This window comes from Aptenodytes forsteri, unplaced genomic scaffold (genome assembly GCF_000699145.1).
Source record: "Aptenodytes forsteri isolate BGI_AS27 unplaced genomic scaffold, ASM69914v1 Scaffold142, whole genome shotgun sequence".
Classification (NCBI taxonomy): Eukaryota; Metazoa; Chordata; class Aves; order Sphenisciformes; family Spheniscidae; genus Aptenodytes; species Aptenodytes forsteri.
Genome location: NW_008794598.1, coordinates 5,476,549 through 5,490,244, shown reverse-complemented (window position 1 = coordinate 5,490,244; position 13,696 = coordinate 5,476,549). Strand labels below are relative to the sequence as shown.

The 13,696-nt window shown below is 40.9% G+C and overlaps 1 protein-coding gene across 1 annotated transcript in view; it reads left to right on the top strand.

Annotated features, from left to right (window-relative positions):
• The first annotated feature begins 1,201 nt into the window (after positions 1 to 1,201).
• Positions 1,202 to 13,696, top strand: part of SLC26A8 (solute carrier family 26 member 8) — a 21,774-nt gene continuing 9,279 nt past the window's right edge. The window contains exons 1-12 of the mRNA XM_019470333.1: positions 1,202 to 1,228; positions 2,217 to 2,473; positions 4,976 to 5,115; positions 5,689 to 5,805; positions 6,906 to 7,081; positions 7,583 to 7,747; positions 8,463 to 8,612; positions 8,845 to 8,927; positions 9,296 to 9,443; positions 10,389 to 10,502; positions 11,790 to 11,867; positions 13,119 to 13,214. Coding sequence (XP_019325878.1) covers positions 1,202 to 1,228; positions 2,217 to 2,473; positions 4,976 to 5,115; positions 5,689 to 5,805; positions 6,906 to 7,081; positions 7,583 to 7,747; positions 8,463 to 8,612; positions 8,845 to 8,927; positions 9,296 to 9,443; positions 10,389 to 10,502; positions 11,790 to 11,867; positions 13,119 to 13,214 — 1,551 coding nt within the window. The remainder of the gene's footprint in view (positions 1,229 to 2,216; positions 2,474 to 4,975; positions 5,116 to 5,688; positions 5,806 to 6,905; positions 7,082 to 7,582; positions 7,748 to 8,462; positions 8,613 to 8,844; positions 8,928 to 9,295; positions 9,444 to 10,388; positions 10,503 to 11,789; positions 11,868 to 13,118; positions 13,215 to 13,696) is intronic.

Genomic DNA, 13,696 nt, shown 5'->3' with positions numbered 1-13,696 from the left:
GGGGGGGCCTCGATATAAACCTTCTCCGGTGTAAACGGGCCCCTTCTAACCCGAGTGACTCTACGATGCTACGAAGTACTGCCCCTGTTTCGCCTTTTCATGAACGCTGCTACGTGACTTTCCGGCGCAGTCCCCCTTAGGGTGCGCTTTAAGTAAAAAAAGGAAAGGAAAATAGATGAAAAATCTGACCTAAGGCAGCGCTTCTGCAGGCCCAGGGTAACCTGTCAGGGTCACTGGTGAGTAACGGCCTGCCACGGTGTGTATCGGGCTAAGCGCAGCTCTAGCGCGACTGGAGCCTTACAAGCCAGTATTAATTGCTCTTGTAAACTTCCTAAGGACACTTTGTTCCCTTCCAGGGGCTTCAAGCCAGCGGTGATGGGGGAAGCTAAGTGCTCTCTGCCCAGATTTCCCAGTGTCCTGATCTTTCTGTGTGTTTGGAGAATAAACTATTTCTCAATACTGTAATAGGCCTTGCAGTATCAAAGATACGTATGTTCTTGCTTTCAAGTATGTGCCTAAGACTCAATGAAGTCATCAAGCGCTGCAGGTTAAGCGTGTTTTGAAGTGGAGCCCAGGGTTGTCTTCACCAGGTAGTAAGTACAGAATGTCATCGCAAATGAATAGCGTTAGGGATTTGTGTTTAAGGCCACTTAGCTTTTGATCTCAAGCTTGAGGAAGATGAGTCTTGTTAGCAGTACTGTGCAAGACCGACGTATTCTGAATGGAATATGGAAGCCTGCTTTTAAAACATTTGGCTTCCCATATCAAAACCCTTCTCTACACAGCGTAACAGAGTGGGACCCTGTCCTCTGCTGCTGTGAGTCATCATTGAAGTCCAAATAACAGGAGTGAACGGCTGAAAGTTACCACTGCTTGCATCTAAAAAGTAACTACTACTTGGCGTGCTGGGGTTTTTAATGTCTTTAGTTTGCAAACTCTAGCTTCCTCTTAGTTCTTGTTGTATTATCTTGCCTTGAAAAGGTGATTGTGCTCAAAGACGTCACAAACAGCTAAGTCTTCAAAAGCTTGTACTGGGTATGAAAAGCTAATGGACAAAATGGCTCTTAAACTCATCTGTGGAAGACCTTGATTTATCTCCTCTGCAAAAAGAAGGAAAAACTGTGCCCTAGGAATGGAGTGTGTTTGAGACGTGCCTCCTACGAGCTCTTTCTGTGGTTTAGAATGACTGGGGCATGTGTACATGTTGGTAGATATGTCTCACAAGCCAGTAAATACTGTGCTGGAGTCCCTGTTGCTGTATCAGAAGTAGCATATCTCAGTGATGCAAAGCACTAGACCTGTACAAACTGATCCTCGTGGTTCAGGAAATGAAATACGAGGAGAAAACTTAAATCCAAATGATTTTTTTTTTGCAGGTTTTGATACTTTAAACTTAGATTGCATTCTGACTAGACTTTCAACTGCTCACTCACAGCCTTTTTACATTTCCTCTTTTCTTTCTTTGTTCTGCCCATAGCAAAAAAAATATGTTCCTACATGTCATCACCCTTCTTTAAATGCACTTTCACTTGGTAGCTCTGGATTTGAATTTTTTTTTTCTGCCTCAGCTGTCGGTATGAGAACTTTGTCTTAGATCTGCTCTTGCACTGGACCTTTACTTACTCAGTATTCCCTTTGGGAACTCGCATCTTACCTACTCTGAGTGATAGTGATTGAATTCACATCTCCTTCCTGATACTAAATTTCTAAGGAAAGGGAGTCAGACATTTTGGGGATTTAAAAACCTGAATGGTATCAGATGGTGATTTTATACAGCAAGTTGTGACATTTGTACAGCCTCAGGTTTAGCTGCTGTCTGTATGATTCAGACTAATCCTTTTTCCTCCAGGACTGGAAATAAGGAGAATTCAAATGGTTTCCTCAGCTGTGGTAGGTTTATGGAGGGGGATTGTATTTAGTTCCCTAAACACGGGCCTGCTTTGGGGATCACAAAACCGAGGGGATTCAGGCTAATTTTTCCTCCAGAACAGGAACAAGGCAAGTTCCAGAAGGAGCCAGTGTTCCTACAACTGATTTGGCAATTGATTTGTTTGATCCTAAGAGCAGCATGTCTTTCATGGAATTCAGTCTCCAGAGCCTTGCTTATCCCTGTTGTAACTACCGGCTTCACAGGAGTTATGTTGGGATGGACTGATCATGTACCATACTTGGTTTTAGTAGATACTTCAGTCAATGACCCTGTTTCTTTCTTCCAGTCTCGCTGCCAAGAAAGAGAGCGTTCATTGTGGTCTCCAGCATTTGCTGTTCCTCTGTTTTTGACTGACTGTGATCAGAAGGAAAATACGGCACTAGACAACGATACTGTTGGTACTTACAGGCAGCCAGCAGCGTACAGGGTCCAAAGAGAAATGCAGACTGAGGAGCACTTCCAAGCATACTTTGAAAGAAAACTGTCCTCCACCTTGGGGGGAGCACTACAGATCCCTCGAGAGAACAGACGGCTACAGTGCAGGTGAGTTCTGTGCCAGGAATTTATCAGGTGTAAAGAAACTAAGGAGACTCTTCAAGCCCAAGTGTAAAAAAGGTGCTAACTTTTCCACAGCTGGTAATTAAAATGCTGAACCGCGCTGATTGATAACCAAAGCAGAACACCCGGTTACAGCAACTCGCACCTGAAGCGTGCAAGATCAGCTTAGCGCTGCACTACCGAAGTTGCTATTTGCAATCTGCAAAAGTGTCTGTTCACTTCAGGACTGTGATAGTGTGAGGGATATATGCACTGTAAAGAGAAACTGCCAACAGTTGTAGTTCCCTCCAGTGCTTCCCTCAGCCCAGCTGTCAGACACAAGCTTTCATTTGCTTTTTTCTGATTTGTGCCTTTTGATACTTTTATTTCTTAAATTTCAAGAGCCTTTTTCTGTTCCCTCTTAGCTGGGGACATGGAAAGTTGCATAATGGTACGACTGAGATTGACTGAACTGCTTTGGCATTATTTTGGAGCTATGTTCCTGCGTTCTTTGAGGAGAATGGGTGAGGCTAGGGTACTGATAAAGCATTACTCCTTCCACAGCCTCATTTTCCCATCTGCCAAAATTCTCTTTTGGGCATTATACTGGCAGTAGAAGCATCTCTCCTGCCAAAGGAACCCTGCAGGCTGCAGGCTCACCAGAAGGCAGTCTTTGTTGGCAGCATAGGAGAATTCCTGATGTTCTTCCAGCAAGGCAAATATAATAAAAAATAGGAAGCCTGTTCATCAGCTTCCCTTTTAGTTTTGTTTGACTATAAATACTCTCAGTTTTCTTTCTGAATCTCTTTTTGGATGCAGAGTGGACTGTCAATGGTTATGGCTGTGTCTACTCTACAAAGTCCTCCTAAGAAAGTAAATACAGAATCTCTGATTCATCATTTATCTGGGCTTTGTTTCAGCACGTATACTGAATGTATACTGAAACTTAAACTGTTGTTTTGAGACCATGGCAGGACTTGAGACTCAAGTCTAGCTATGGGTGAGGTTCCACAAGGTGTGGTGAGCTAATCTAACAGCTTGCTGCTGCCAGAAGGGTCAGGGCCACACAGGGAAAGGAAAGTAGGGGAGCCAGACCTCTCTCTTTCTGTATAACTAGCTCTTACATCAGCTCAGCTATGTGTGGAACTGCAGCCTAAAACTATGGGTCTAACTTAACGTTGCTGTAAAGTAATTTCCTGGTGATAAGTGAAGGCAAATGGAGACATAGTTTGAGTTGCTATTGTGTTTTCTAGTTTTCATTCACCATGAAGATTTGTCATCAAGATTAATTTCTGTAATAGTGAGATCCTTTAGATTGTGCAATAGCCTTCTGTTCCAGTGCTGTCTTTTTATATGTTAAAAAAAAAAAGTAAGAAGGAGATTGGATGAAGTTCTGGAGTCAGAGAAACAAAATTACTTGATGGAAAGGGTTGAATTGTGTATGATTATGACATGTGATCTGAAGTTAACAGTCTGTCCACCCAGAAACACCTGGTGCAATAAAGTAAGTCTTGCCCAGAGATCAAAGGGAGAATTTTGCTCTAAAGTCATAGCTAATGTTATTGGAAACTTTATCATTGCACTTAATGCTTAATAAGAAAATCTCTTTATTCCCTCCCCCAACTCGTCGTTTAAGAACCGTGTCTGCCTTGCTTCCTCATACTCTTTTCCCTGTTTCTTTTCCACTTCCCTATCTCATGTGTTTTCTCTGTTTCTCCATTTTGTATCCACTTGTCAGCCCAGCGTGTAGTCACCTTGGACAATAAAATGATGGAAAGGGATTCAGCTCTATAATGTTAACTGGGGTCAGTCCCCACAGCCACTGTTCAAGGCTGCCAGAAGCCTTGGGCAGACACTACATCACTTATATTTGGTTTGTAAGTAGAAAATCACCAACATTGCCAGGGGATTAAAAAGGGGAAGAAGGAGCACAGGGCTGTGGGGTTAGTCAAAGTTGACCTACTGGTAATTCTGATTCAAAAACATATACACAAAATAAATCATGTAGGTCAAGTCCTGCTTGCATCCCCTTATTAAATAATGTAATACAGGAAACATTTGACTGTTTTTTGGGAGGTAGGATGGGCTTGCCTATTTTTCTCCCCCAGATGTAGTGTTTGTATGTTTTTCTTCTAGATCAGAATAGGAGGAATCAAAATACCATCTCCTATTTTTCTGCGGTGTTAATGAGGTCACGTAATTGATGCATTCAGCACTCCGGGCTCCGGCACCGACAGGCTATCATACGAATGGCACACAGGGTATTTGTGATTCATCTGAATGGAATGCAAAGGCATGGGGATGCCTATGTAGGATTCATGTTATGTGCCAGCTGGATCTGCGGAAGGCTAAATGCCTGTGTGGGTTCACAGTGTGTGGTGCCTGCAGAGAGCTAACCGTAGCGGTGTGGCTTCCGTGCCCGCAGAGCATGAGGCCACGCAAAAGCGCTGCAGAGATGGAGGTTGTAAAAGCCATTGCATGTAGCTTAGCTTATCTGATTCTTTACAGCTTCTCCTGGGGAAGGTTCAGAAAGATCACACTCAAGATGTTCCCTGTCCTGAACTGGCTGTTTTCATATCGGTTCAGAGAATGGTTCTTGAGGGATCTACATGCAGGCCTAAGTGTCGGGATGTTTCAGATTCCTCAAGGTAGGCAAAGAGAAAAAAACACTCAGCTTCCTTTTGTATATCATGTTTTTCATAATCTATCTCCTGTGTGTGTTTCTGTTCTTTCTAATGTCATCAGGTTATGTGGGAACTTTAACCTTCGAAGTTCCTTAAATCACGGACCTATTTATTTGCATATTTGCAGGAGAACTTCTTTTCTATAATCAGATGTTACATGGTGTAATTTCAAGGACAGGACACTAAAAATATAAACTAATAGCAGCATTTTCCTATATTGCAAACAAAATAACGTGGTCTTTAAAATCCACCTTGCAAAATCAGGTCTGTTAGATACTCATATGCATAGCCACCCCACTAATCGGTGGCCTAATTGAAGAGTTGTGCTGGTTCTTTGTCTAATTTCTAGTTAGCAAGAGCCCGTGTTGTAAAAACAGCATTGGCTTTTGTCACTAACTGGCCTGGCTTTATCAGGTCCTGAACTGGGATTTTCATAAAGGTTGTCAGGTTTTCATCAGCAAAATTTTACTTAAAAATAGTAACCAAAGATAGCCTTCCCAATTTGCTTGATTTTAGAAACAGATTTTTGCTTTCCAGGACTTTTAGGGATTTGGCTGACCAGGTTACCTCTGCCAAATATCAATGGCTTCCTTTCTGCGTTCTGCTGCTCGATGACATATGTTATATTTGGGACTTCGCATCATATCTCAGTTGGTGAGGTTTATTTTGTACTGTGAAATGTTTCTGCAGGACTTAGAGATTATGTTCAATGCTGCCTCAAAAAACTGGCGAGATGTCCTAATCTATTTCATCTAATATGCAGATGTTATTTAGGTGCGAATCCAGACCCCCAGCTTCTCAGTTCATTGTTGTTCCACTTCCGCAGCTGATCTCTGGTGAGAATTTCACCAAGTCAGTCAAGTTTCAGCTGCAAGGTCCTTTGTACCCCCGAGGATGTGAGCTATCACAGACACCAGTGCAAAGGAGACGGCTGGAGTGTCATGGAGGCATCTCCTATGTAAAGCAAAGGATCAGCGCAAGCTGCTTCACATTTACCCCCAGGATGTTACTGTGAATCATGATTTGGTTCTTGGTCTTCTCCATGGTCTTCCACATGCAGTTTCTTGCCATGACTGAACTGTTGATGGGTTTACATTCTTAATTTGTTCGGAAGCTAGATTATTAAAGAGTGGTGAAACATTGGAACAGGCTGCCCAGGGGAGTGGTGGAGTCCCCATCCCTGGAAGTATTTAAAAGACGAGTAGATGAGGCACTTAGGGACATGGTTTAGTGGACGTGGTGGTGTTGGGTTGACGGTTGGACTCGATGATCTTAGAGGTCTTTTCCAACCTCAATGATTCTATGATTCTATGATTAAAATGCTGTTTACATGTGAGAAGGCCCTTCACATTATCATAATGAGTGGGTATGTGGAGCTCTGGGCTCCTAAGTAACTTGGCAGTTCTTTCTCTGACTGACTATGTTTTTCAGCCTTTCTGGCAGGTCACTGTAATGCATCCATTTTTTGTGCTTTACATTAAAATCTTTTTGTTGTGCATCTGACCAACTGAAGACGTCACTCATAAAATGGTAGGAATCTGAGATTTTCAGGCAGGACTTTGGAAACTTTAGATACTTACTCAGAAACAGTAAAAATTAATTATATATGTGGATTATATATATGAATGAAGATAGACTGTTTCGTACTGCACAGACTGATGGTGAAGGGAAGAGATGCATGTGTGGTTTTAAGATGTCTTTGTTGCAACATCTCATGCAGTTCCATTTTCTGTTCTCTGTTCTGTTGGCTCCAGGCTCATTCAGCATCCTAAATGTGGTGGTGACAAACATCCTGAAGAGTCTTAATTTCAACCAAACATTGTCCTCTAATGGTTCACTGGACAATTTCTCAGACCCTACATTTATGAAGGATTACATGGAGGCCTTGACACTTACCGCATCAATAACACTTTTGACTGGCATCATTCAGGTAGAAGATGAATCTGGTTTATATCCTTAATGATGTATCCTTATGTGCATTCTTCATACAAATGTAAGGATTGGAACTGCTTGCATATTGTTACCACAAATACTAAGCTCAGCACATTTGAACACATATGTTGTGCAAAGTGGGACATGAAGGTCTGCCTCTTCCTCTCACGCTGTCTGAAAAAGATATGATAGGTTAAGATTCATGTGTCCATGATTAATATATTGGTGTGTGAAGTAAATTATTATCTTTTATGTTGACCAGTTCTGCAATATGTGGACCCTTAGGTAGTCCTGCATAACTGCACACGCTTGATTCAAACTGCTCCTATTTTGGTTTGGCATTGTCTTACTTAATTGTGCATAATGAAAATAGCGTGTTCACTGCCATACATGATGGATAGATATTTGAAGAGTCGTGCTCTTCAAATACGAAAACAAGAAGGGTGGGTTTAGACATTGATAATTATATCACATCTCGCTTCTTGTTTGTTCCATACAGTTGCTGCTAGGCTGCTTTTGCCTGGGGTTTGTAACAACATACGTGCCGAAGACTCTCATTGATGCTTACCTCACTGCAGCAGCATTGCATGTCATTGTATCACAGTTTACCTTTATTTTTGACGTCATGCTTGACTTCTATAAGGGCCCCCTGGACATTTTCTATGTGAGTAAACTCATTCTTAGCTGAAGAAATGCATGTTTCTTGGAGAGGAGAGAAAAGAACAGCCTCAGAAATTGAAGGCAATTTCAATCTAAGTCAGTTGCTAAGGGATATTTGTGCAAGTCTCGGCTGTGGTTTACTTCGCCTTCCTGTTGTCTTGGAACAGCGTATGGAGCTTATTGTGTGACATGCAAGAAGAAAAGTCTGTGTGCCTATTTTTAATTACTTATGTAGCTCTATAATATATTTTCAGCAGGTCTATAATTATAGTAGAGCAAAGGTTAGAGGAAAAGGTACTTTTTTCCTCAGTAGATCATCATGGGCAAGCTATTGGGCACACAGTATCTCTATCATATCTGACAAAGAAGCAGCAGACTCCAAGCTAAAGACAAGTTAAAGCTAATTCATCCTAATTTACTTAAATAGTGTCAATCAGACAACTTGAGAGAAAGGTAGTGTAGAAGAGAGAAGAATGACGGTACTAGATCTGAGCTATTTGTGGCAGTGTTTTCTCTGCAGATACCAACCAACAGACAAGATAGATTTTTTTTTTTTTTAAATACTGTTTTGCTCTTAGCATCTCTCTTCTTCTAATGGAAGATACCACTGTAGCAGAAAGGATGAGTTCAAGTGCCAGGGCAACCTATGTCAGTAGGTTGGAATATAAAAATAGTTGTAGTATCTGCCTCTGATCCTCTCTATGACGATTCTTTTTCAGAATCTATTTCATTTCTTCCTGGCTCTCCCAAAGGCTAATGCCACCAGCATATTGCTATTTTTGCTTAGCATGGTCGCACAACGACTCAACACATCTATCGTGATAACTTATAAACATAGTCCTATTGCATTTCCTATGGAACTTCTCTTGGTAAGTGATCTTCAAAATGCCATTGTGATAATTGAACTAACAGAGTATAATATACTTTATTTCAAAAAACATTTCACATATTACTTCGAGATGCTGTTACATTTACACACTGAATCTGTGCTTAAGTCCTTTAAATACTCCTACAAGATTAACTGTCTTTAGATGGATTGTGTACAGTTTCAGGAGCAAACGCTATATAATCTCTAGTATTGCGTCTTGTTTTCTTTCCCAGATTATCACAGTCACTATTATTTCTAATCGCATTCATCTTCACGCTGAATCTAGTAGTGCTGTGGTCAGTACGATTCCTCAGAGGTTAGTAATCTATGCTGTTTATGAGGTTGTACTTTTGAGATACGAAAGAGATGTTTCAGCCCGTTCTTGAAATCTGACAGGGGCTGACTTTTACTGGGAAGTACAGCTATAGGAATAACTCTTCAAGAGTTTTAATTGCGTCATCATTTCGGAGCATATGCAGAATTCAAACTACAGTTTTCTGTATTAGATTCAGGTTTTATTAGCACACAGAGGAAAGAATTTGCATTTTTTGTGAGGTGGAAGTCTTACAGATTGAGAGCATCTCCTGTGGGGTGCTCGATGCCTCTGATGATGATCCTGGGTTTGGAGTTACTGTGAACAGAGCTCAGAACCAGTCTAAACTTATCTGTTCTCTGATCCTGTAGGTTTCTGCCTCCTACACCGCTAGATTTATCAAATCTGAGCAAGATCATACTGCATGCCTTCTCCCTTGCTATTGTAAGCTATTTCCTTCTTGTTTTTGTTGGGGAGAGGTATGCTTCACTTCACAACTACAGTATTGCCAGCAATCAGGTGAGAACAAAACTACACATACTTCCTAGGCCAAGAAGCAAGCTGAACTCGACTTGCAAAGCCACTAACTACCTGACAGTGGTAGAAATGCAAGGACGGAGTGAATATGCCAATGATGGCTTTGCGGCAACTTGTTACCCTTCCCTATGGAAAGTGGATGTCATAAGCCAATAATGTGAGGGCCAAAACATGGCCGCCTTTGACCAGGAGGCCTTTGTATATTCCCAGTGATTGGGATGAACCTCACACACACGCAGTGCTGCAACTGATCCCTGGGGACCGTTGCTGTCAAGAATCCATGAGACTATAAAAGCATGATAAATTAATGGCTGAAATTGTAAACGGCCAGAGCAGCTGTAGTTCTTCTCTACATATGGCTCCTGTCCCAGTGTATGGATTCTCTGCCCAGAGTGATTGCTCTGAGAGGCTTTTAAGCTAAAACTGTGTTAGTTTCCAGTGTGCTAGTTAGTAAGCGTTACGTGTTTTGCACTACTCCACGTTTAGCTGCTTGTGATGGCTTTGGATCTTTACTAGAATGGAACTAAGCCAGTAAGGAAGCTGCCCTGACTTCTCAAAGCCTCTGGGGATAAATATAAAGGGAATGTCTTTTCCACTTAGCTTTTGTCCAGGTGTACTATGCTGCATACTGAGATTTGCCACGTTAGCTTCAAAGTCAGTGCTTTGGGGTTCTGAGTGTATTTCTTTGAAAGAAGGAACTGAATTTTTGGGTCCATGAGATCCTCAGCTGTGAAAACTGTATGCCTTTTAAGAGAGCTCATTTAACCATGGGAGTCTTTGCTTCCCAGAAGGTTTCCTGAGCTTAGCAACACAGCTGAGCAACCAGCAAGTGTGAGCAAAAGGAAAGGACTTCCTGATAAGCTACTTCTATGAAGGTAAGTAATTCGTTTGGGGTTTTCTCTGCTTCCTTCTGTTTCTGTTTTGCAGGAGCTAATAGCTGTGGGGCTGTGCAATATTTGCAGCTCATTTTTCAAAAGCTTTGTTGTCAGCTGTGCTATTTCTGGAACTGCCATTCAAGAGAAGACAGGTGGAAGAACACAGGTGAGCTGGGCTGGATTTGTTAAGCTTCCAAACTCTGATCTAAAATCAACGTATACTGAGTATAGGCTGACATTTAATCTAAACAATTTGTGAGATACAAAGTTACATACCCATGCAACATGAATTCAGATACCCTCTCTGTGTGTTATATTATGAATTTTTGGGTCCATGAGATCCTCAGCTGTGAAAACTGTATGCCTTTTAAGAGAGCTCATTTAACCATGGGAGTCTTTGCTTCCCAGAAGGTTTCCTGAGCTTAGCAACACAGCTGAGCAACCAGCAAGTGTGAGCAAAAGGAAAGGACTTCCTGATAAGCTACTTCTATGAAGGTAAGTAATTCGTTTGGGGTTTTCTCTGCTTCCTTCTGTTTCTGTTTTGCAGGAGCTAATAGCTGTGGGGCTGTGCAATATTTGCAGCTCATTTTTCAAAAGCTTTGTTGTCAGCTGTGCTATTTCTGGAACTGCCATTCAAGAGAAGACAGGTGGAAGAACACAGGTGAGCTGGGCTGGATTTGTTAAGCTTCCAAACTCTGATCTAAAATCAACGTATACTGAGTATAGGCTGACATTTAATCTAAACAATTTGTGAGATACAAAGTTACATACCCATGCAACATGAATTCAGATACCCTCTCTGTGTATGTTATATTATGTACTATACTTATATGAGCTTTACAGGACATGATGTGCCATGAAAGAAGTCAGGATCCTGTGGGGAGAATAGGATACGTTCATGCAGTTTAAAACTGTATTTTAGTGAACATACCCAAAAAGCCAAATGGAAAATTGTTCATGCACCCTTAATTCTGCCACTTCTTCCTAACTTTTGAGTACTTGACTTTGTGATCTTTTTTTTTAGGGGGGAAAGAGGGTGTAATATGTAATGATAACATGTAATAATGTTTTTATCATACCTCTTAACTGAATGTCTGTACACGCTTCACTGTATCATAGAAATAATTTTGTCTAATAAAGAGTTTATTCCAAAGTCTGACTTGCAAGAGAAGCATCTTATTACTCAGGTGAAATTATCAAACCAAAATCCTGCATTGTTCTGTTGTGCCTAGGAATAGTCCATTTAGGAAAAATTTATATCTACAGAAAACTGTTGCAGCTTGAGTATTCTAGAATTTGTACCGTGCATTGCAGCATACCTGTGGCCTTCGTTAATTGTCCCCTGGTTATTTTTCCCAGTGAGTGGTGTTACATGGGCCATACCTACTTGTTTAGAGAGGGCAAGTAAGGAAATGGTTCTGTCAGGCCTCTCTAATAAAGTATTTCTGTTCAGTTAGCAGCAGCGATTGGAGCATCTATGATGCTGGTGATTGCGCTGAAACTAGGACACTTTTTCCAGATGATACCTAACGTAAGTGAACCTGAAATAGTTATGGCAGCAGCCTACTTACTTCCTAAGCATAAAATAAAAGTTTTCTATGCATAATATGAAGATTTTTCTGGGACAGTTAGGGGTTATATCATGCTCTAGAGTTAATTGCTTTCAGGGATGGACTGGAGCAAACCAAAACAATTACTTTAAACTCTCCTAAATTTCAGCAGGCTAATGTGTTAGGTAATAAATATTTCATCTCTCTCCCATCTCTCACTGATCAGTACAAGCTAAAATTCATTGGCTAAAACTGGATTGAAATTTCACTGCCAGCCTCTATAATGTAAACATTGTACTTCACTTTTGGTTTCACATCTTCCAAGCTTTTGCACACCTGTATAAAAAATTCAGGAGTTGTTCTCTTGCATCTGAATAAGTAATTCCAAGATGGGTCCTTCAAAATCTTTCATGTAAAGAGGTAAATAAAATCTTCCAAATAGAAATTTGGGGTTAGTGTCTCTGATTCTAGCTTGGTCTTTGAGGTTTATTTTAAAACCATGTGGACTCTTAAACTGCCTTCTGTGGATTTTGCATTGCCAGTGCAATCAACATAAACATTTTGTTATCGTAGATTATTCGGAGTACTCAGTTTTCCATTTTTCCCTTAAATTTTTATCTAGACTTTCTTTTTCTTTTTTCCTGTAAGTTTTCTTACCGAACCACTGACAGAGCGTTACTTCCTGATTTTTTTTCCTGGCCTCTTTGCAAGGTGGGAGCATTAATCCCTTTCCCAAAACTAGCTGACAAAACAGAATTTAACCATCTACTTCCCTTCAGTCTCCTTTTCTTTGCTAAGAAAGGCTGTTTCAACAACTGGTGTCAAACAACTTCCTAAACCTGGCAGTGAACTACCCATGCTAATTGAAACCATTCTTTGAAACAGCAACTCTTAATTCTGTAGATAGTGTTGGCCTTTCTGCTAGTGCTGCAGGAGGCGTAGGGATTCACTGAAGAACACTGTAATGGAAACTCCACATAGCATTTCAAGAGGAAGCCCAGTTGTATTGGCAGAAGCGATTGTGAAATCAAACAAGAAGTTATATGCTAGTTTCATGTTGGTTTGCAGATCAGAGAACTGTTACACGTATCTATAAAAATTATGGAAATAAAGCTATTATAAGATTTTAATTTCAAGCAGTTGGTCTGTCATGGGTATCTGTTCCTTAGCATGTTTGTGGTTGCAAACAAAAAATAACAAAATAATAGATGCTATTTTTCTGATTTGCACAGGGTATACTGGCTGCTATTGTGGTATTTAACATGCTCCCTTTTCTTGAAAAATTTCTGGACATCCCCATCCTGTGGAGACGGGATAAGTATCATTTCGTAAGTGACAAAAAAAGCCTTAAAGGGAGAAATGGATGTTTTGGGAGGGTGAGGCAAAGCAGTGGGTATTCCCTTAGAAAAGGGATCCTTTGAAATATCTGCTGAAAAGAAGTGTATTGAAATCTCTATAAATCAATTTGCAATTACTTCTATACAGGGAGAACTGATTATTGTTGTTGCCTCCCAGATCCCCTGGGAAGGAAATTGTCTAGCTGTCAGCTGGGGCCACATTCACATGTCAACTCTTGTGCAGGATTTCTCATAAAGAGAAGATCCCCGATACGATGTGGTTTTTCCTAATAATTGAAGTCCTGTTAAAAAGTCTGGAGATTTGAACTGTGATTTGTGATCCTTGTTTGCAACTACTTCCAGGACTGGGTTGGTCTAGATGTGCCAACAAAGCTTTTCACGTATTATTCTAGCCTTCCTTTTTTTTTTTTTTTTCTGCAATTTGAAAAAGCTGGGGCTGGGCGGGAGGTATT